General features: G+C 37.8%; 2 protein-coding genes across 2 annotated transcripts; both read left to right on the forward strand.

Moving 5' to 3' along the window:
- Window positions 1–1,844: 1,844 nt before the first annotated feature.
- ube2d2 (ubiquitin-conjugating enzyme E2D 2 (UBC4/5 homolog, yeast)) lies at window positions 1,845–15,579 on the forward strand. Its single transcript, XM_014993159.2, has 7 exons — window positions 1,845–2,124; window positions 3,742–3,805; window positions 12,327–12,358; window positions 12,497–12,574; window positions 12,734–12,839; window positions 13,411–13,504; window positions 14,120–15,579. Exons 1-7 carry the CDS (start codon window positions 2,101–2,103, stop codon window positions 14,163–14,165), a joined length of 444 nt encoding a protein of 147 aa, XP_014848645.1. The 5' UTR covers window positions 1,845–2,100; the 3' UTR covers window positions 14,166–15,579.
- A 1,603-nt stretch (window positions 15,580–17,182) lies between these two features.
- zgc:110843 (CDGSH iron-sulfur domain-containing protein 1) lies at window positions 17,183–20,892 on the forward strand. The gene is made up of 3 exons (XM_014993160.2): window positions 17,183–17,363; window positions 18,523–18,725; window positions 20,164–20,892. Exons 1-3 carry the CDS (start codon window positions 17,324–17,326, stop codon window positions 20,251–20,253), a joined length of 333 nt encoding a protein of 110 aa, XP_014848646.1. The 5' UTR covers window positions 17,183–17,323; the 3' UTR covers window positions 20,254–20,892.
- The last annotated feature ends 1,338 nt before the right edge of the window (window positions 20,893–22,230 follow it).

The following is a 22,230-nucleotide window of genomic DNA, read 5'->3' on the forward strand; positions in this document are numbered from 1 at the left end:
GGGTGCCGTCTTTCAACAAAACCCTTTGAAAGACAAATGTATTTTTAAATTATTATTTTAATCTTCAGTAAGGTAAAGAACCTTGGCATGAGATTTTTATTGAAACGTGTTAACTGGAGGTCATTCTTTCTCCCGTACAGCATTGCCAAAAGTAAAAGTATCCTGTTCAAGACTGACATAAAAAAAATCCCGTTATATTTATTACTTATAGGTTGGACGTCTTTAAATATGAACCTCAGAAATTCAGCAGAAACTGCAGCCAGAAATCTGATATGAATTAAAAAGAGATCGTATTTCTCCCATTTTAGCTTCTCTTCAAATCTAGAAAACAAGTTTATTCTTCATGCTATAAGATTACATATTTCTATAGGTTCTCAACAGGACACTTTGCTTTGCCGTCAGACTACTGGAGTTTCCAAAAGTTCCTTAAAGTAAACTGTTCGCTTGGCTAGTTGGTTCACTTTTCGCTTTATCATCCACTGACGGCTTTTTTTTTCTTTTTTTTTTTAAGGACTATACTGTTCTTTAAAAATATTACAATCATTAAGATTTTATCCGAGGTCCAATCGCAGCCAGTCGTCCTCCCTGAACCCGGTGTTCAGCTCAGGATCCTCTGCTGACACTGAATCTGTTCGGGATTTACTCCTTCCCTCTGGTGACGTATCAGTTACAACTGTAAACACAAAGCTCCCCGCTGAGCGAGCGGAGTCAGACGACACCGCAGCTCCGGAGTTTAGTAAACCCGCTGTGTGGTCATTTTGGCTCCGCGTCCAAAGAACAACAACAGCAGCAGCAGCTCTCTGCCCAGGCGCACTGGATGCAGCAAATCGTGCAAATCTGCGGAGCGCAGGGTTACCTAGGGCAGCGCAGTGACAGATGCGCAAAAAAAAAAAAAAAAACACTGCTTCACTGTCTGCTGCGGGACCTTCAAAATAAAACACAGAGTTCTTCATGACCACTCAAGCATGGAATTAGCTCACTTTACAAAATTTTCTATGAAAATTAACTAAGCAGATAAATGGAAAAAAAAGACGACTTCGTTATGAACGCTGTTTTTATTTATTAATTTGCTTACTTATTTTTGCGATTAACACAATGCATTTATGTATTAAAGATACATAAATAAATGTACCCATTTCATTTATTCACTTTTTTCCCAGCTCAAGCAATAAATCTATCTTCTGTTAACTACATATTGTTTATGTACGCTTACATTTATTTATAAGAACTTGTGAACACGCAGAGTTCAATTAAATGTTTGACTGACAGCAAAACACAAGTTTTATTTATTTACTTACTTATTTATATGTTTATTTACTTGAGCAATTGAATATGAATGCAGGACTAAATAGGGATTGATTTTGTCCAAAAACATCCCATTCAATGTCATTCAGTGAGGGACTAGACCACCGAGCTTCAAACTACCGGTTTTGCTTTCAAAATTTTGAAATTCGTGTTTGCAAATTAAAACGCCGAGTCTGACAGTACTTTATTGGACTACATAGACTTGAAATCATTATTACTGAATTGGAATAAAATTCAATTGAATCCCACTTCAATATTTTTAAAAACTTTTTCTATAGTGAAAAATAAAATACAATTATTTTAGATTTATTCCAGTTGTATCTGTGATTGTTGTAAAAGTTAGACTACTAAAATGGATAATCAACTTTAAGTTTTCATATTAGCTAATTTTAATGGGTGGTGTTAAAAAATTAAATAGTGTGTATTTTGTAAAGATAAATAAATAAATATTTTTTTTTAAAGCACCATACAACAAGCAAACAAACAAACAAACGCGTTTACTGTGAAGAGAGTTGTCCGGAAGTGCTCTTCTTGTTGCAGCTCACAGGAACACAGGCAGGCCGCAGTGATTTGGTAGCCGCTGCAGTAGGAGGAAGGACCGCGGTTCTACCCCTTCTATCTTTCAGTTTCGCCTCAAAATTTTCTCGGTGGCTCCTTTTGGTAACACACGGTAACCGGTGTATGTAGAGACGGTGTTTTATGATTCCTTGAGCTGCAGTTTTCACCAACGGACGAAGTGGTTCCCAATCGCCATTTTAATCGCACGTTTTCCCTGACAGAAGCGCTAGCACAACAATGGCTCTGAAAAGAATTCACAAGGTAAGGAAGTGAACGACGAGGCCCTGGATTTCGCAGTTTTGTTGTACATTGTGAACCACGGCTACCATTCACATGTTTGTCCGACGAGTTTATTGTGCCGAGAACCATTTTAAACATTACGAAAAGCCCTTAAAGTTAGTTTTATGTGCCGACGAGGGATCGGCGAAAGGCTGGTGACGGTAGTGATAGCAGCGGTCCGCCGTCTCTTAACTGGTGCCGCTAGAAATGGGCCAACTTAGCTGTTGACGGGTTAGCTCCTCCCGGTCCTTTTTACCGTGGGGACACGTTGTGTGGACATTTAATCCCGTTATGTCAGATATTAACATTAACTTGAAGTTTTAACATATCTCCGGCTGTCACGTTATTAAATACAGTGGCGTGTTAGCTGTTGGTGGTGGTCGGCTAATTTGGGGAAGCTAAAACGTTCGTTTTATGCTAGCTAGCCGTATTTAACAATATTTTTTATAGTTCTCCATACAAGAATGGCTTCTTCGGTTGAGACTTGATGTCTCAACCGAGTACTTGTATATGACAGCCTAGCTGTCTGACAAATATTTTGAAAGAAAAAAAAATGCAGTAACTTGGTTTGACAGATACCTCTTATGTTAAGCAGCTAACGGCAAGGCTAACCATAGCTCAACAAAGACGGTGGTGCTTAGTAGATAAAACAGCTGACCGTTTATTGGCGTCGAAATGTTTACGTCTTGTAATTATTTTTTCTTTGCCGGTATATATATTACTGTATCATCTCATGGGTAACGATTGGTGTAGCGCCAGCTAGCCTTGCGTACCCTTGTAGCTGCTCTCTTTATCCAAACGGCACATTATCAATTCTAATGAAGGCTAGTCGTGTTGTGTGCGTCTTTCACTTCGTTGTTCCTTGTACACTAAGGATGAGGTAGTCATAGAGAAGTATTTGATAGCTGGTTGTATAATGCTAACATTTTTTGACGTTGTGGAAACGGGCCCGTTTGCTTGTTGGTTTGCCTTTGATCGCATGTTGCTATTAAATAAAGAGCAGGACGTCGTTATTTTTAATTGTTCGGGTTTTTCTTTTTTTACTTCTCTTAGCTAAACGTTTATTGTGTTGTTTTCTGTTGTAATTCAGTACTGCTAACACATGTTTAATGTAGCCGAGCAGCAAGCGGAGTCTGTGTCTTAACATGACATCCTGTACTACGGTTGAACCTCAACAGATAGCTTGTATGCTAAACTAGCATTTTCCACTGTAATGTAGCGCCGTGCCACACTTAGTTTATTACGGCTGTACATAATCATAAAAAAATGCTGTCATACTATTATATGTTGTTTTTTTAAGGTTATTCAGTGCAACCTCGATATCAGGAGAAATGACGTTACGTAATAGCTGTTACTGCGCTAATCAAAGCTTACTGCGCTATAGTAGACTCATGTTAAAGGGAATGAACAAGTTCTTGTTGCACTATTTATTGCAGTCTGCAGTTTCAGAGTGAACACTTGAATTAGGGAACTTAAACAATTGGGTTCAAATTGATTATATTTCTATTTCAGTTTTATTTTAATACTTCTTAACCGAAACTCTGAAGCAGAATGTGACCAAAAAATGTTTTTGCTTGTTGTTGTTTTTTTTTGTCATAGGAGTTGAATGACTTGGCTCGGGACCCTCCAGCCCAGTGTTCTGCAGGACCAGTAGGAGATGACAGTAAGTTAAAACGTCAAAATCTGTACTGATTTAAAAAAAAAATAATAATAATAATAATCATCATCATAAAAAGGATTGACTGTGCGTTCAGAAGTTTGCATATCCTAAATTTTGTTGCGTTATAAGAGATGAAGCTTGTTGGTGTACTAACAGGTCTGAGTGCATATTATGCTGTTGTACGCAGTGCAGTATCTGTTCAAAGGAATCCAGCCTTAGAAAATAATGGACCTGATCAAAATGAGTTGGGTTTGGATTGAGATTCACGCTGTCCGATTGTGATTTTTGTCCCACAATATCAGTTATATTTTCCATAATATTTATGCATAGTTCTTTGATACATCATTAAGGAACAGAACATGTTTTGACAGTCAGTCTGTTTAAAATGTAGAGCAAGCTTTTTATGTACTCATACTGTGCAATAGATTTCTTTACCTAATGAAGTATTTTAATTCTACGCCAGTAGTGAGTTGCTTTGAGTTTAAAGCATTGTTGTAGTAATGTAAATAGAGGGAGGTCTTTCTTTAAGATTTATCACCATGATTTTCCAAACTGCTGACTTTGTCTTGCAAACACAAAGTCTCAAAGTGACTGAGAATACACAGAAACAGTTAGGCAAATTGGAGTATCAAACATTAGAAAATAAAAAAAAAAAAGTAACACATTTGGTCAGGTTTACTTTTTTCTTTGCTTAAAGTTGAGAGTTTCTAAATTGTTTGACTTTTAATGATGAAAACCATTCTTTTACACAATGCCTTTAATTGTTTAAGTTTATTTCTGAAAGTGTGACAATATCTATTAATGAACATTTACATGTAAATACGTGGGACTCTAGCCTTGGCCCGTCACGATAACACATTTTGCTGGACGATTAATTGTGCCAGAAGTTATTGCGATAAATGATAACATTGTTGTAATATAATCAGTCAGTCATAATAATGTAAGTACATCCTCTCAATGATTGATAGACTTTGATTTCCAAATAACATTTAACACTGGGACAGGAAGACATTTTAGGTATCCCAAATAAATAAAAACAAAACAATAAATTAAGTGGATTACGAAGAAAAAGCATGTTAATAACAATAATAAGGGTCATACAGGGAGAAAGGCAAATCTGCCGGTTAACATATGTGACAATAAAACAAAGTGCAAACTAGCTGCTTTGTACTGTGTGCCAAATGTTTGCAGCATTCTTCAAAATGGCGCCTTTTCAATAGTATTAAAGGGCAGCGTCGCTTTAAAGATTACACAAACAAGCACGCAAGTGGAAATGATCGCACTCATTTTAATTTATCATGCAAATAATTGATTTAATGTTTATCGTGACTGTATAGATGTTAAAGCGCATTATAAAAACAAGGATGAAAACCACTTTCCCCTAATTGTGTTGTCAACCCACTTTAGCTTCAAACATACAGTTACTGTATTGCTAACTATGGAAGGTACAGCTTGGCATGCAAGACAATTTAGATGCATAAAATTCGACAAGCTTCTTAAAGCTGCAGCGGGTAACTTTTATTAAAAAAAAAAAAAACGTTCCTCTAATTGGAGAAATCTCTGGTCGAGACCCGAAGCTTTTAAAGAAGTCTGCAGACAGAAATGTCAACATTAACAATGACAAAAGGTGCTAAAGCCCAGAATAACGACACAAGCTTCATTTTCTCCTGGATCTTTTTTTGCCTTCATCTTTCGTCGCCAACATGTCCACATCCCCTTATTTGTATTCTCTTCCTTCGACTCTCAAAGCAGGTTTTATGTTTTCTTGCCACTCACTGATTAACAGAACATGGCAATAAAAGTCTGTCCGAACACTCCAGCATGTCAGCTTAAACCTTCATAAACATAGCTAACCATACAATAATACAGTTTGCCATAATTTAGCACTTGCTTATTTTCATCATGATTTTAATTTGATTTAAGTTAGCCATTAATGCAAAAGTCATGTTTGACCAAGTAATCTTTTATAATTACTTACTATTTGTCTGCTGTAAAGAAGTATTCCTACACAACTCCAGTAAATAGGTCACTCATACTCGTATTTATTTTGTTTGGAACCCAGGACTCAATTTGCCACATTTCACCAGTCGACTGCCCCAAATGGTGTCCAGAACTTTATTCGATTGGGATATGAATCTGAGAGATATGAACCAGACCTGGAGCTACTTTATCTAGCGCCCAACTCTGTAATCTGGTGATTCCAAGTCAACCTAAAAATAGAAACTAGCTGCAGGAATTTGTCCTACTCCCCTTTGAAGTCCATCTTAATGCGTTCTTCCTTAATGCAAAGACTCATAACGACGCCAAAATGAACTTCACTAACTTTGCTGAATGCAGCTTTGAAAGTAGGAATGCAGATTGAACATAAAGCTCAGGCTGTGTCTGTTGGAAAGGAAAATAAAAGTATCAGCACTGGGTCCCGTGCATTGACCTAAATTCAGGAAGCATTTCTCTTTTTGTTGTGTAAACACATCCAGGAAATACCCAGACTTGTTTCTCAAAACGGTGCCGAATTGTTCTTTCTTTTTTTCTTTCGCTATAGCACATTCATTTTAACCTTTCCATCAATAAAATTGGGATTTTGCTCATGCTGCTTCAAGTAATTTGTAGTAATTGCTTACTTGAAGTTATATCTGTCTACCATTTTTTTTTTTTTAGTCTGGGTGAGGTTCCATTAAACGAGAGAGCTCATCATACCACATGAATGAAAATTGTGAATTATTCAGACTTTAGTTTACATTTGGCTCTGATTGGTTGTTTCTGATCGGGAGCGTTTCTGCAGATGGCAGCAGAATCACTGGAAAAAGCTAGAGGAACTTGTTTTTGTTATCATTTTCATAGATTATCTGTCTATTATTATACTGGCATGACAGTGACAGTCTTAGCAAATATATATTAATTGTTTTTATGTATAAAAGCTACCTACCTCAGCTTTAGTACTGAAAACGTTTGGTATGTGTTCAAACATCCAGTTCACAATGCAAAGCAGAAGTGGAGATAAAGTAATGTTTCTTTGATTAACTTGCTGGATTAGAAATCAAAAAAGCTATTTGGACAATTGATTCTTAATCTGTTAATCAGTCACCATGGAGATGGATTTAATTTAGACATACACATACTTTATTGTCACTCAACTGTACATTTAAAAAGTACATATTGAGATAAATTTTGTTACAAAGCTCCAATAATAATAATAATAATAATAATAATTATTAATAAAAGTAAATAATATTAATAAAAGAAAATATCACTGTATATTTCCAAGATGCTTGGTTGAGAGTGTGTTACGTCGCATAAAGTGGTGTCTTAAACAGATTTAAAGAAGCGTTTTGCTGTTTTAAACAATGTACTTTAAGCACCAATAGTGTTTGAGCGCCAGCGATTTGTTACAGTTGACTGACATGAATGCAAGAGCACTTAATTACCTTTAGCTTCAGTAGTTACCTTAGTTTAGCTAGCATTTGGCTTTTAAGAAAACATACATTTAGCATGTTTTATGGACTATTTTATATAGGCCATTGAAAAGAGAGGAAGGCTAACCCTGCTAAATGGAGTAAGCTCAAACATAATTGTACCGACTCATCAGTCAATAATCTTATAAAACACTAATAATACCACAGGCCTAATGAAGTGCTAAATCAATTAAAACTTGAACACTTCAACCGATACTTGAATACCAAAACCGAAGTTCAACTAGTTTTCTTAAGCTAGTTTATCTCTGCCCAGACACAACCTTTTACTTTTGTTTTATGAAAAGTTTCTAAGCACATTGAAGCCGTGGCGCCGTCGAACAGGATTTACTACACAAGTGACACAATTGTAAATTATTCAGAATTGTCCACGAAGCTGAAGCTTTTTGGAAAACTTCGGCTGGGGAAACAAAGTGAACAGTTAGCTGTTAGTGGCTCGGCTAACCGCTAACTGTTCGCTAACGACTAACTAGCCTTTAAGTCCAATAAATATGTCCCCTTCAAATCAGGAGCTGTCGCGTAAGAAGTTGACTTCTGTCAGGGAGCTTCTGTTAACATAATGTCAAATATTAGCAAAGTGGGTGAATGCAGTGCATTCTGGGATTTACAGGTTTTTTTATACCAGTCTCTTTCTTCCCTGTAGTTCAATCCTTTATTGCTGGAGTCACAGCTTTAGATATTTTCCTACACTTTTGACATCAGGAGCTGACATTACAGTAATGTTGCTGAATTAAGGTATTTCCTCTAAAAATGTTTTTAGTTAAAAAATCAAACTACTAGCATATTAGCAGGGTCTTACAAACCCTTGTTTTTATGTATTTTGTTTTTTTCGAATTTTATTTAAAACAGCCAACGTATTGACCCAAAGAGAAACCAATCTGTCTGATACCAGCAGGGTTTCGGGTAGCGGCCCCAAAACCATTCCACCTAAACACACAACGCCTCAAAGTTAGTCATTGTCTTAAGAACTGCCTGTCTCCACACAATTGGCTTAAAAAAGCAAATCTGCGTCTGACTTCCGTTGATGTTCTTTGCATATCGGAGCAATGATTGACTCCTTGATTATTTGCCTGGTGTTATTTCTGGCAGGTTCAGGTTTTCACATTACCAAAGCTGATTTTGGTAAAAGTCCCCTGATTTGCTGATAATCGGATAATTAAGAGCTCCAAGTAGCATCGTCTGGTTCTCAGCTGGCTTTTTAATTTTTACCAGCGTGACACTGAACAATTTTTATCATCTAACGGCATTTATTTTCCATCTACCTCTCTGACTTTGGACTTGCCGTGTCTTTCACTGTAAACATAATCAAATGTGGCCTCTCAGACCTGTACTGTAATACCTAATTTAAGCATGTATGGATTTGTGGTTACTGTCCACTAAGCAGTAGAGACTTGAGTGGATTAAACAATGCGTCGACGCAGATATTTGATCTGGAGGATTTTCTTTTGTCGTGTAAAATAAATGATTCGAATCACTTTCAGTCTTCACAGAAAACCAGACCCATTCATTTACATCCAAACTGAACCGTGAGAGGGCAGAGAGGCCATATGCAAAGTGGCACACTGAGTGAAACGGCAGCATTTTCTCCAACGCCACACTACATCCTGCTCAAACATTTATTTACTTATTTATTTATTAGGACTTTGTGAGATTAGTATATTCTTGAATGGATGTGTTAATCAACTAGTCAATTGACGACCCATCATGTTCGCTCTTATCTGTACTGTTTAGGTCAAATACGGAAGACTTTCACAAAATGGCGCAGTTTTTTTTTATCTGTAATTTTTTTTGGTATGGTAACAGCCAGAAAAAGTGGTTTCATTCATAAATGGGGAATTATCTTTTGGTCCTCTGTTGGATTAGAAACTACTAGCTTAATGCAGGACTATTTCTATTTTGATACATTTGTTTGATGGTCAGTGTTTGCTGAAATGAGCCTACATGAGGTACATTCCACAGTAATGATGATGAATAAATTTTAAAAATGGAAATGTCAGTTCAGACAAAACAGAAACCTCCAGAAACTACAGTAATTTAAAGCAATAAAACAACAAGGGATCAATAATTCCAGTGTTTTAGCTTTACAGGACACATAATTTAAAGTTTTTGTGTTGTTGACTGAATCATAAGAACAAGCTAGATCAGCCCACTGATTTATGCAAATGCACAGAGTTTGACATACACACACACACTGTGCTGTACCTGTAAAGCTGCAGCAGATGCTGCCTGGGTGAGCTGATGGTTATCATGACTAAAACACCTGGGACAGACTCCCACGTTGTTGTTTCATGTTTGAGAGTTGAGACTTGTTCAGGTATTACGTCTCACATATTCCTGGAGCGTGAAAGCTTCTTGTTTTCAACTCGGTCTTAGTGCTAAATATTTACCAGTACTATTATTATTATTAAAAACACTGTACTCGTGTGGAAGTGCATATTTAATCTTTCCTTGTTGTAAAGATAGTTTACCTGTTAAAAAAAAGTGCACAATGCTCTTTGTTTGGCAACACTAGCTGTGTTTCCATTGACCTTATTGTGAAAATTGGAATTATGAAAACACATTTGCTTGATAAAAAGACAGCAATTAAAAAAACAAACAAATATTGCTTTTGTGGTTTTCCAGCTGTATTGAAATTAGTGCGTTTCAAAAAACTGCCTTGGAAACACTTTTTTTTGCATCACGCAAATCACGTGATCAACAATTGGATGTTACTACTAGGGCTGAAACGATTCCTCGAATGATTCGAGTACCTCGATTACTAAAATTCCTCGAGGAAAATTTACCTGCCTCGAAGCTTCGTTAATTTATGTTTTATTAGTTAGCGCACCGTGTTCCGGCCGGGACTTCATTTGCGTTGCGCGGAGCTCTCACTTCCGCCTCTGAGTTGTTGACAAAAGCTAAGTCTCAGCGGCATAAAGTCCAATCTTCAAGATTGGCCCGTGGGGATTTTATGGATTGATGATAATGCCCGACTTTTTATCGTTTTTGGGGAACCAATAAGCATCCTTAAAATGACTGGGGGATGCCTGGAGTACGGCAGCATTTCTCCTCCGGGGCTGCTGGTTGAAAGCGAACGGCGGGAAGAGCGCTGAGGTGAGCGGATAGACTGAGCAGGGCGGGCGGCTGAGTAGCTGATGCTTACCGTGTAAATGTAGCTTTACCGACGAACCGCACAATAAATTTCATATCCCGGTCTGAAGAAACGGGTGGCGGAGCGCATCGTACATGGCTGGTAGATGAGTTTCTGAGTGTGACCAGTGAAGGTGTCGTAAATATCCCGTATTGCTTCCCCCCGTGTTCGTCCCCCGGTCTAACGGTTCGTCAGTCCGCTGGTCTATTTCCTCCCCTCCACCCCATCTTACGTTCGTTCATTCGCCCTCTCCTCCCACTCCAGGCGGCATTTCCCGTATTTTCAAACCCAAAGCGTGACAGGTTAGGTGGCAAGGTGAGTTTAATTAATCTATTAAACTCACTGAAGATGAATACATAAACTAAAAGCTGGATTGTAGACATTTTTTATAAGCATATTTGTGAGCCTGCCTCTTTGTTATTAAATTCAATATAATTTCAGATTTTTCTATAACTTTTCCTCTGGTTAACTTAGAAAGTGAGCTATTATTGTTACAGGTTAGTTTTCTAAACTACAAAAAAGCAACTGTTAGGGATGCTCAAATATGAAAAATTGGACTGATATTGATATCTGATAGTAACACCGGTATTATGCCAGATTTACCAATATTTCATTTTATAATTTTTTTTATCCGATTACTCGATTAATCGTAAGAATAATCGATAGATTACTCGATTACTAAAATATTCGTTTACAACAGCCCTAGTTACTACTGTCGGAAATGACGAAGAAGACGACAGGACGTGGTAGTTGGAACATGGCACGTAATGTTTTTTGATGACTTATTGTGTGAGCAAACTTATTTACATGTCATTTTAACTCTTCTTATTTAGAAAAGTTGTGAAATTATTCTTTTTTTTTCTGACATTAACAGAATATCCGCAATGTTTTGTGCACATTTTTAATGGTAACACAGCTACAATTGGTTAAGTTAAGTTTATTTTCTAAAGACTAAAACAAGGGGAAAAAAGAATGCTGATGAAACTAATAGTTTAGAATCTGAGAAAATGAAGGAACTACACATTTTTCTAACATTTTTCATCAAAGTTTATGTCCCTAACCTTTGTCTGACTTTTAGTGTCCTCAGCTGTGAGATGTAGCAAAATCTGTGGACATTTAGAGACTGAAAACGGAGAGTTTGTAGTTTCGATTAGAGAAAAAGAGTGATATTTTTCAGCATTGTATCCGCTGATCAGCGATCAAGATGAGATCAACCGTCTCTGATGTCTATTTGGTTCGTTTAGCACCGCTACGCCTACTGCTTATTTTTGCCCAGTTCAGTGTTTCAAAGAAAGTATTTTTTGTGAGCGTTTCATTCCAGTACAATAACAAGTCACTATGTTAGAAGGATGATTTGTCAATCAATTCATACTAGTAAAGAAAAAAGCTCATGAACTCAACAACTCAAAACTTAAAAAATATAACAGACTTTAAATTCGGCCCCCTTGGGCAACGTTTTAGTTTGTTTTACTGATTGTGTGTGGATTTTAAGTGTGTTTTGGGTTCCTTTAAGACGCTAATGCCTCACCATGAGAAACATCAGCCTTAACACTGTCGCTATCTCTGTGTCATTTCCTGCCATCCAACATCAAATAAACCACCGTACAATCTACAAAGGAGGTTTTTTTCTCGTGATGCAAAATTTCTGTGGGTTTTTGTTGTTTTTCACATTGACACATCTTCGCAGGCAGAATGATGCCTGGACATTCTTTTTTTTTTTTTTTTTACATATTTGTCACGCTATTTTGCACATCATAACACCTTTAGCAGGAATACTTTTTAAAATCTACCCGTATTGTATAGAAAAAAAAAGCAGTATTTGGAGTGCGTTTCAAGCTTCCTATTGAACAAACATGTGACCTTATTCATTCTAACATGATATTCTTTGCGTTTCATAACCAACTTCTGTTTTTGTTTGTTTCAGTGTTTCACTGGCAAGCCACAATAATGGGACCTGTAAGTATTCACATTGCTCACCTCCTACTGTTTTGCTTTAATGTTCCTTATTGAGTTTTGCATGAGCTCTGCGTAGAACGTCAACGTTGGCTGACGTTTTTCACTTCACATCAACCGGAATGTGTCTTTCTGCTTTAGAATGACAGTCCTTACCAGAGCGGGGTTTTCTTCTTGACCATACACTTCCCCACAGACTACCCCTTCAAACCGCCAAAGGTAACTAGGACGTAGACGCAGAGACGTGCGTGTAAAGAAGCTGCATGATTGAAGTAACCATACATTGTGTAGACTTCCTCAAAAAAAAAAAAATGATGGTATAGTTTCCTGCGCTGCTTGTTGCATACCCTCCTTACGGCGCCGTTTCTCTGCTTTCAGGTTGCGTTTACCACAAGAATCTACCACCCAAATATCAACAGCAACGGCAGCATCTGTCTTGACATTCTGCGATCACAGTGGTCTCCAGCTCTCACCATCTCCAAAGGTGAGCTGCTCTCTGCAAGCTGACGCAAAGCAGCCGTTTCCTTTTTTTATTTTTAAATTTTTTTTTTTAAAATTACTTCCTATGTACCATGCTGTCCTCTTGCTGAGGTCCTCCTTTAAATGTCAGATATTTGCATGATTTGTTTGATTTATATCTTGTCGCAGTAAGCAATAAATCAATTAATCACATGATAAATTAAAACAAGCTCAATAATCTCCATTTGCTGCTTTTCCCTTTTCTCTCTTTCTACCAAAAAGTGGATAACAAAAGTCTTCAGTCTCAACGAGCCCATCCCCCTCAGCCCATTTTTTTTTTTGAATGACACTTTTGTTTACTTTTGAGATTTCATAATTCATTTTATTTGTTTGTTTTTGAATATCTAAAATGTCTTCCAGTTCCAGTATTAAATGTTCATTAGAGTTTAAAGTTTTTCAATCTTTTGCATTATACCATTGTCATTATGTTACTTGAAACTGGTCTCCAAACAGCAATATTATTGGTTATGACAGTAACTTCTGCTGATGGCATCAAAACTTAAATGATTGTATTGTTTTCCTGTGCTTCATTTCAGTTCTCCTGTCTATCTGCTCCCTGCTGTGCGACCCGAACCCGGACGACCCCTTAGTACCCGAGATCGCCCGCATCTACAAGACTGACAGGGAAAAGTATGCTGTCGTCTCTTATTTTTTATCTTTTCCTCGTTTTCCTGGGATCCATTTTGTTTCAGTTTTTATGTATCTGTGACGACCAGCAGTGCAGATGGACAGATGACAGGCCTGTGTCGCTGTGCTAGGAGCGTTTCACACTGAGGACACCATTGGCTCACAGTTGGCTTTGGGCTAAAAGTGTTTGTCTTTTTAGCTTTAGTGTTAATCTTCAAGAGCATAACCAATTCTAGAAAATACCAGAAAAAAAAACAAAGAAGCTGTTGAACAAATTAAACCATCCCTGACCAAATACAGGTTTGATTTTGTGACGTAATAATATGACTTTATTCTCGTACGACTTAATTCTTGTAATTTTATTATTTTCTTTTTATTAGCGTGGCCCTAACACTCCGTCATACAATCAAACCTAAATGTGTTCAGATTATTTAGGTGCTTCAACTTTCCTATTATTAAATGTGTGAACCACTTAGCAGCTGCTAACAAGTCGTAGTTATTTTCTCTTTCCTTTCCTTTCTTTTTTTTTTGTTAGAATGCAGGAAAGTTTAAACATGAAAAAACTAATCTAACATTGTTTTTTTTTCTCCTTTTCTTTTTTGTCTCATCTGTCCGCAGGTACAACAAAATAGCCCGGGAATGGACACAAAAGTATGCAATGTAGTGCTGGGGGTAGAAACATGGCCAACCACCTCTACGACGTAAGGCTAGGGGGAGATTCAGATGTAAAGAGAGAGAAAAGAAAAAAACGACAAAAAAACAAACAAATACAAAAAAAACCATACAAAACAAATGAGAAGTTTAAAAACAAGATCTTGTTGGTTTCCATTGGAGTGCTTTCTTTGAGCCATGCCCTTCCTTCACCACAGCACCTGTAAAACTCCCTCTGTACCCCCCCATCCCACCCCCTCTCTGTTTGACTGTCTCCCCCCATCCTGCCTCCAAGCTCATCTGCCCATCCTCCAGTGTACAGACTGTCAACTTTAAAATAGAAAATGTCTCCTCTTGATCATACTCTTTCCATCCCCATGTTGTTGTTTTTTTATTTTTTATTTTTTGGATCCCATTGCTCCACTTCCTCGTTCCATTTCGACATCCAAGCAGGCTGGGCTGTCGCCCCACCCCAAACTCCGCCCCCAAACCTCGCCCCCTCCACCATATATAGCCCTTATTCCTGCATGCCTGCACCCTCCTTTTTACCCATCTTTACTAAAAGCATTCCTCTTTAGAAACTGTAAATCTTTGAGGGGATCTTTGTTTTTTTATTTTTTTTCCCCCTTTTTTTTTTTTTTTTTTAAGGGGGGGAGAGAAGGGTTTAAAAAAAAGAGGGACTTTTTACAGTTCACCTTTTTCTCATTTTGTTGAAATTTCCATCTGCGAAGGTGTCAATTCAAGAAAGCAATTTTCACACGTGAGTCGAAGGGCACTCTGTATTTTATAAAATAAAAAAAAATAAAAAAACTGCATAAGTCATTGCAGGCTGTGTATAATGGAGAGAGAGAAAAAGAAAAAAGAAGCTCATGGCCTATTTTGCTCTTCTGTTGGATTCTATGAAAGGACTTGAATTTATTCACACACTTCATTCTCCTCATTATCCCCCTGACCTCCTCTCCCCCTTCCACTCCCTCCACCCAGGTGAAAACCCCATCATACACACGGGCACACACACATTGCACGCACAGCTGTAAACCTAACCCCACCCCTCTGTCTCCACCTTTTCTTTTTTTTTCCTTTTCTCAAAGTGGAGATTCTGGACCAGCTATTTAAGCATTTTCTTAGTTTAACCTGTGTTTTTTTTAATTATTATTATTTTTTCTTTCTCTGCTCCATCTTTCTTTTAGGTTGCTTCTTTCCCTCTTTATTATTATTATTTTTTTTTGTTTGTTCTATTTACCCTCCCGACCCCTTTTACCTTTTTGCTATTGTCAAATTTAGCGGCTAACATCTGAAATGGCTACGGGACTGGCTTGGGCTCTGGGTGCGAGGAGAACCCACTCTTCTTGCACAAAACCTCTGTATATTGAATTACCTGAGAGGCTCGTTGAGCTTTGTGTGTTGATTAAACTGTGTAATAAAAACCTCCGACTTCTGTGTTGACTCGTCGTCAGACTCGTTTGAAAAGACGTCCAGGCTGCGGCAGCGCTTGGCGTTTCGTCACGTTCATGGTGAAGTTCTTTGGGAATTTTTCATTTTTTTCCTTGAGTCGCCTTTTAGGAAACATCTGAGCAGAAACTCAAATTACTATTTTTTTATTTTGTTTTCAAGGGAATACAAAATGCCGAGACACTCTGGTTTTAAGTTTTTTGTCTTTAAGATGGAATGTTTTCCTGGATGTAAATGGACACCAGAAGAAGCAACTAACTTAATTTATTCATGGTTGAAATGCAATCATAAAGAATGGGATGGGTTTTTCTGTTTTTGTTTTTACTATTTTTTAAGCAATGTTTGGATTTTCAGGTCTTACTTTTCTGACATTCAAAAACCAGAAATCTGAATTTCAGAAGCAAACTTAATTTTAATATATTTTGATGTGTAGAGATGAGCTTTTAGTTTTTCTTTTTGCACACTTATGTTTTCGTCCGTTCCAACCTTTATTTTTTGAATTACTGGAGGAACACAAAGAAAAATAAATGTATCAGCTTTTAGGGATTGATGACAAACCTCTGGGTATCCAAATGGATCTTGTGGGAATTCATGTAGAATTAATTTTACATAATTTGTAAATCAATTATACTATCAAAGATTACATGTTCTTGTTTAAGAAATCTATTCTAGTTTGCTCCAGCATCTAGCTGAACTGCTATACCAAGTCAAACTTGTAAAATAGCTTTTTGCTTCCTAGAATTATAAACAATCATTTGCTTATTTTAATTCTATTTTATTCATTTATTTTTATAAATAAAACAAATCTAGGTCGATATTTTTCACTCAAATATTCTCCTATTTGTATAACTGCTACCTTTCTTATGTTTCCAGTATTAAATTTCAGAAACGGACGTTTAAGTGGGGCTTATTTTACAAGAAAGTCATTTTGTCGCCCTCTAGTGGAACCTTGTAGTTATTTCAATTCGAAATGCATCATTGATCCCCAAGGGAAATTAAATGCAAGTCATATTCAAAGAGTTGTAGCTGCTGATGACTGTGGCCCGAAAGGATTTCCTGTTGCGGTCTGTACTACAGTGGATGTCAAGAAGCCTCCGACAGACGACATTTTTGCCGTAAAGCAGCCTCATAAAGAGGATTCTGATGGTTGTAATTCTATTTATTTTTTACGAAGAATCCACCTTTGGACCACCTTCAGAGCTTTACGAGCAGCACCAGCCTTCATTACTTGGTTTATGATCATAAACATTTATTAAAACATGCTGCATGTATGTAGGTTGCTATACTAAGCACACACGATTTTTTAATTGTACAGCTTCCTTTTGGTCTCGGAAGAGACGCTGACGCATTTAAAATGAGAGCTCTTAGCTTGTTAAAATATCTAGCTGAACGCCTTCGCACGAGGAATTATTGCCCGTGTTTTCTTAATCATTTAATAGAGAATGATTAAGAAAACAAACTTCGTCAATTGTGCCATTGTTTAACTTCCGTCTAAAGAGAAGCCGGATGTACTTTGCCCATAAACATCTTGTTTTCCATGAGCTTGCTCCAGATTGGTCTATCCGATGTGACGTAGCAGTAAAGGGGACGGACAGAGTTTCCTTGAAGCTAACCGGTTGTTGACCTTGCTGCTTACCGTTGACCGAATACAACCCACATCGCAGAGAAAACGCGACAGGTCCAACTTTACGTGATAGCTGGTTGATACCTCTGTGTCCGATGGCAGCGGTCCACAGCTCCGGTTTCAGGTTAACCAAAGGTAAAGTATTAAAGCTAGCTAATAGCATGCTAGCTTTACATGAGTTATTTAATTAGCACTGAATGCAAGGCGGCGCGTGTCTATCTGCCACCTACAGCACTATTAGGCAGCTTTACTACCGATTGCAGAGCAATTACTCAACCTAAGCGACCTACTAAGCTGTTTTAACCTGTGAAATGTAAGAAAGTGGGACATATTTCCTCTGTTTCGCCTCTTGCTTCGCATGGTAGCCCGGGTGATATTTATCTGACCTACTGGTCGGCCATCTGAGCTCCAGTTTGCATCTTTAATTGGTTAAACAGGTAATCTAGGCCCAGCAGCCATGACTGCTGATCCTGCAGACGGGCAACTTTTCAAAAAAAACAACAAAAAAACAAAAAACAAGACCTCTGTTTCTCTTGTCTTACCGCCTCTGTATCATGTAACCGGCTAGATCAGGATAAATCTTGTATAACAGGCAGTTTCACATTGTTATTGTCAGACGTTTCCATTGTTCAGTGTTCAGAATGTGTTCAGGCTTTTATCTTGACATTCTGGAGAAAGTTTGTAGTATTTTCCAGATTCAGCATCTGTCTGAGTGTCGATCTATGTATGGTGAAGGAAGACAGATTACTGTAAATATCTGCATTTCAAGACTGGGCTGGAGCCAGTTTTAGTGCCGTGTCCTAAAGAGAAAAAGATGTTTTTACTCACAGTACCTTGATAGATAGGTCTACACGTTAGTAGGTATGAATTGATGGATGATTTAAAACATCTGGCAGATGACTCCATGTTGGTCCCAAAACGATGCGCTATATGTTATTACATAATTTTCAAATATTTACTTTGTTAAATTTAATAAAAATTCCAGCAGTACTTAAAAAAACATAACGTGTGAGAAATGAACCCAAGAGTGTAATAACATGCACAGTATAGAAAAACAAACAAACAAACATTAAAATAGAATATTTTGGGGGGCCGCCCGCAAAACTCGGAACCCTGGGCTAGTGCCCTTGTAAGCCTTTTCTAATGTGTTCTCCATTTATTTTTCTATCTAATTCCCTTTCTCGTCAGATTTATTCATCTGCAACCAAACCTGTAAGAGTGAACGACCAATAAGATCATCCCTTCTCATTTTTTATTTATTTATTTTTTTTGTTTAACGTTTTCCTCTGTCCAGAACATTTCTTGGTTGCCGTGCCAGTGGCCGTCATCTCGGCAGCTGCGGGTTTCCTGGTCAGCCGCTACTTGAGCAGCCGCAGCTGCAAGAAGCATTCTGTGAACGCTTACTTCAACAAAGACAGCCCCAAAGTGGTGCACAGCTTCGACATGGAGGACATTGGCACCAAGGCCGTCTACTGCCGTTGCTGGAGGTCCAAAAAGGTTAGAGACTCACCGAAAAACTGCAATATGTGATTTAAGATCCAACACAGAGGAATTTTCTGCTGTAAGTCTGAAAACTTTTTGTTGTTGTTTAGGAAAGAAAAGCTAACTTGATTTTATTGTAAATATTATTTGTGGATGAGTTTTCACCTGCAGTTTTGTAAAGTGATTATCTTTAAGGGCTTTAATTAACAATAGTCAAAATATTATTTCTAGACTTAATGTTGTGAGTGGTTTTTAATCAATTGTAATATCATGTGCGTCAGAACGCAGGATTGGTGAGGACTTTTAGTTTAGTTAGAATTGCCTGAATTCTTTCCATTTGCTAAATGCCAAATAGAAATAAGAAAATTTACTTCCTGCTAAGAAAACTTAGCAAGAAAATATATCTAATTTTTAGGTATATTTTGTAACTTTCTCGGACAAGTCAGATGTATAAACATAACATTTTGTTATTTTAGTTTACTTTGTTCCTGCTGTAGAAACTACTATCATAATATGCTACTAATAACAGTTATGTCATAAAATAATGAATCAAAACTGTTTTCTTAAGTTAAAAGCTGAAAAAGTTTGATAGGTTACCTTAAAAAAGTGATTCAAATTTTACTAGAGATGCACCGATCTGCTTTTCCACTTCCGAATCCGATACGGAGAGTTGAGGCTTAGTATCGGTACATACAGGAAAAACAACGCTGAATTAACCAAACATTTATTTTTTTTTCCCAACACATTTTTCAAATGTGTTTATATTATAATTATAAACACATTTTATAAATGTGTTTATAATTCAACACATTTTTCAAATGTGTTGGATTATAAATTAATTTGCTAACTCTGCACCAGTACAGCACACTAAAACACACCAACAGCTTCACAAGATTGGTCAAACATATAAAAACAACTTCAGTCTGTTCAGTCAGCGACATTAAGAGAATAAATAAAGAAACTGACAAAAACAACAGGTTGACTCTTTTGGTCAACATGTAAAAAGTAATTTCCAATAAACCTTAAGAAAGTGCAATTAGGGATTATAAATGTAAAGTAAAATGAATAATAAAGCATAGAAATATAGTGAATAGATTTGCCCTTATGGATCGGGTAAATTATGACCGATACTCGATTTTAGAATTTTTTTCTATATAGGAACCGATACAGATATTAATATTGAATCGGCGCGTCTTATAAAAGCTCAATAAGTGTTGTAAGGCATTCAGACATCTCAGTGGGAAATGGCTTCTTTCAAAGTTGCTACTTCTTCCCTACTGGAAATAGTTGAGATACTCTTCTTTTCTCAATAACAACATCCACACCAAAGATAGTTGTCCTCAGTAGGACAGGTGTGATGCGTCCACTGACCTGCCGTGTGTTTGTATCGTACCAACCCAACAACGAACATGTGTGTATTTAAAGTGTGACGGTATTTCCATGTTTCCTGCAGTTCCCGTACTGCGACGGCGCCCACACCAAGCACAATGAGGAAACCGGAGATAACGTGGGGCCGCTCATCATCAAAAGGAAAGACGCGTAGCGCACCGCTGGAGACGAACCCGCCCTGTCCGCCGACCCGCCCAATCATTCTTCAGTACCACTGTGTTCTCCCTGTGGATGAATCCAGAACAAGCCAGAACACACTGCAGATGTTCTTTTGTTTATTTTGTTTAGTTTTTTTCATAATTCCCAAAATTGCCACACTGATCAACATGTATGAAACGGGATCCAGGTCAAGGGACTGCGACAGTCATTGCGGTTAGAGTTGGGCCATCGGTTCCTGGGGTTGTCGCCCGTGAACGGTCGAAACATGAAATTGTTACCGCGCTTCTTCATCGGTCCAGCGTTTATGTCGAACCCAGCACAGGCCTTATTATATCTTTTGTTTGCTGAACGTGGCAACCCATATGAATGTGACATGAAATATTCAAGTTTGTTTTGCTGCTTCATAGCAACGTTTGTCTTAAACGGGGGAGAAAAATGTTTAATGTTGAAACACTATCTGCTGTTTGTGTGCGGCTTTCTGATCAAACTGCATCTGAAGGTTAAAACCGTTTAACGGATCTATTTTGTTTCTTCATCAGATTGATTTTTTTTTCTCTTTTTTTTGTGTACTGGCTGCAGCGTGGTTGAGTCAGTGTGCTGTTATATTGTTAATAAAACATGTTGAGTGATCTAATTTGTTGGCACAACTTTTTTTTCTGTTTTTTTTTTTTTTTGTAGTTTTGGGGCCAAACTCCACCTCAGTTTTAACCATGAGCGCCTTGTTTATGGATTAACATTGTGTGGGCATAATAAGTCAACAGCTCAATGTGGCGACTGCAGTGTGTGTGTGTGTGTGTGTGTGTGTGTATGGTATTGGCCGAAGGGGGCTGCTGCTGCTGTGCTGCAGTGTCCACCAGCACCAGTGGCCATTTTAAGACGGGTGGCTGTATTTGTGTTGACCACTAGAAGACGCTGTGTTTACACGGATGGTCCAGGCCAGACGGTGTAGTAACCGTGGGCCCCTGCCTCCATAGTGACACGCACGCTCGCTCACACACGGATGCACACGCACGAGGTGTCTGGCTGCGTGCCAGATGCACGGAGGACTCTCAGAAGAGGTGGAGTGGACTCCGGCGCTCCTGCGTGGAGGAGTCACCTCCTGTATCAGGCGGCGCCGTTTGGACAGGGAGCGGAGTTAAAAGGTAAAACCAATGACGGCAGATGAGAGATGTTGCTATTCATCAGTAGTTATAATCTGAACTTTAACATAGTTAAACTAGTTTTCATCTCTTTCTTTTTTGTAAAATAAGATGTTACTGAATTTCTAAATTAATTAAATGAACGTGTGTATGTTAGTGTTATTAGGAATGATGTATATCATTACCTCATTGCTTTAATTAAAACAGCCAATCTGCTCGTAGCTTAGGAACTACATATTTTTAAACAGCATGACCTTAATAAGAGTTATGGAAGGCGCTTCTTTAAGTTCAATGCAAATCAGCTGCCTATTAATAAAAAAAAGTGAATTAAAGTGGCAGTATAGTGCCGTTTTATAGTAAAATTAAGTAACTATTGTAGAAAAAAAGATGTACATATCAATCATGACTTAATTTGACGCCCTGAAATTGGGCCTTTGTCTCTTTAAGAAGCTCCCGCTCTTTTGTACACTCTGCCCTCAGCATCTCATTACAACAATGTTTCTCAATTAAGTGTTTGCAAATGTTCTTTGGTGTGCTGGACTGAGAAATAGTTAATATAATAACCTCTCTTCCACCAGGTGTTTGCTAATCGCTGCTGTCCCTAGTCTGAGGAGCTGAGTGGGGAAGGCGTCTTCTGTCAGCAACACTCACTGAGGATAGCATAAAGCTCAAAAAAGTCAAGTTACACAATGTAGCTCCTTTAGATGACCCACATTCTGGTGGAGTCTAATAATCTGATCAGTTTGTGTTAACTTTTTGTTGCGTGCTACTCTATTAGCTTTCACACTTTTACTGTGTGTTTCATGATTGAAAATACTTTCACATAGCCAAAT

Source organism: Poecilia mexicana, unplaced genomic scaffold (genome assembly GCF_051168715.1).
Source record: "Poecilia mexicana isolate PSO_F unplaced genomic scaffold, ASM5116871v1 scaffold_10, whole genome shotgun sequence".
NCBI classification, from domain to species: Eukaryota; Metazoa; Chordata; class Actinopteri; order Cyprinodontiformes; family Poeciliidae; genus Poecilia; species Poecilia mexicana.

Coding starts and splice junctions, on each gene's coding strand:
- ube2d2 (XM_014993159.2), top strand. CDS start 2,101: ATGGCTCTGAAAAGAATTCACAAG. Junction 2,125..3,741: donor CTCTGAAAAGAATTCACAAG/GTAAGGAAGTGA, acceptor TTTTTGTCATAG/GAGTTGAATGACTTGGCTCG. Junction 3,806..12,326: donor AGGACCAGTAGGAGATGACA/GTAAGTTAAAAC, acceptor TGTTTGTTTCAG/TGTTTCACTGGCAAGCCACA.
- zgc:110843 (XM_014993160.2), top strand. CDS start 17,324: ATGGCAGCGGTCCACAGCTCCGGTTTCAGGTTAACCAAAG. Junction 17,364..18,522: donor CGGTTTCAGGTTAACCAAAG/GTAAAGTATTAA, acceptor TCCTCTGTCCAG/AACATTTCTTGGTTGCCGTG. Junction 18,726..20,163: donor GTTGCTGGAGGTCCAAAAAG/GTTAGAGACTCA, acceptor TGTTTCCTGCAG/TTCCCGTACTGCGACGGCGC.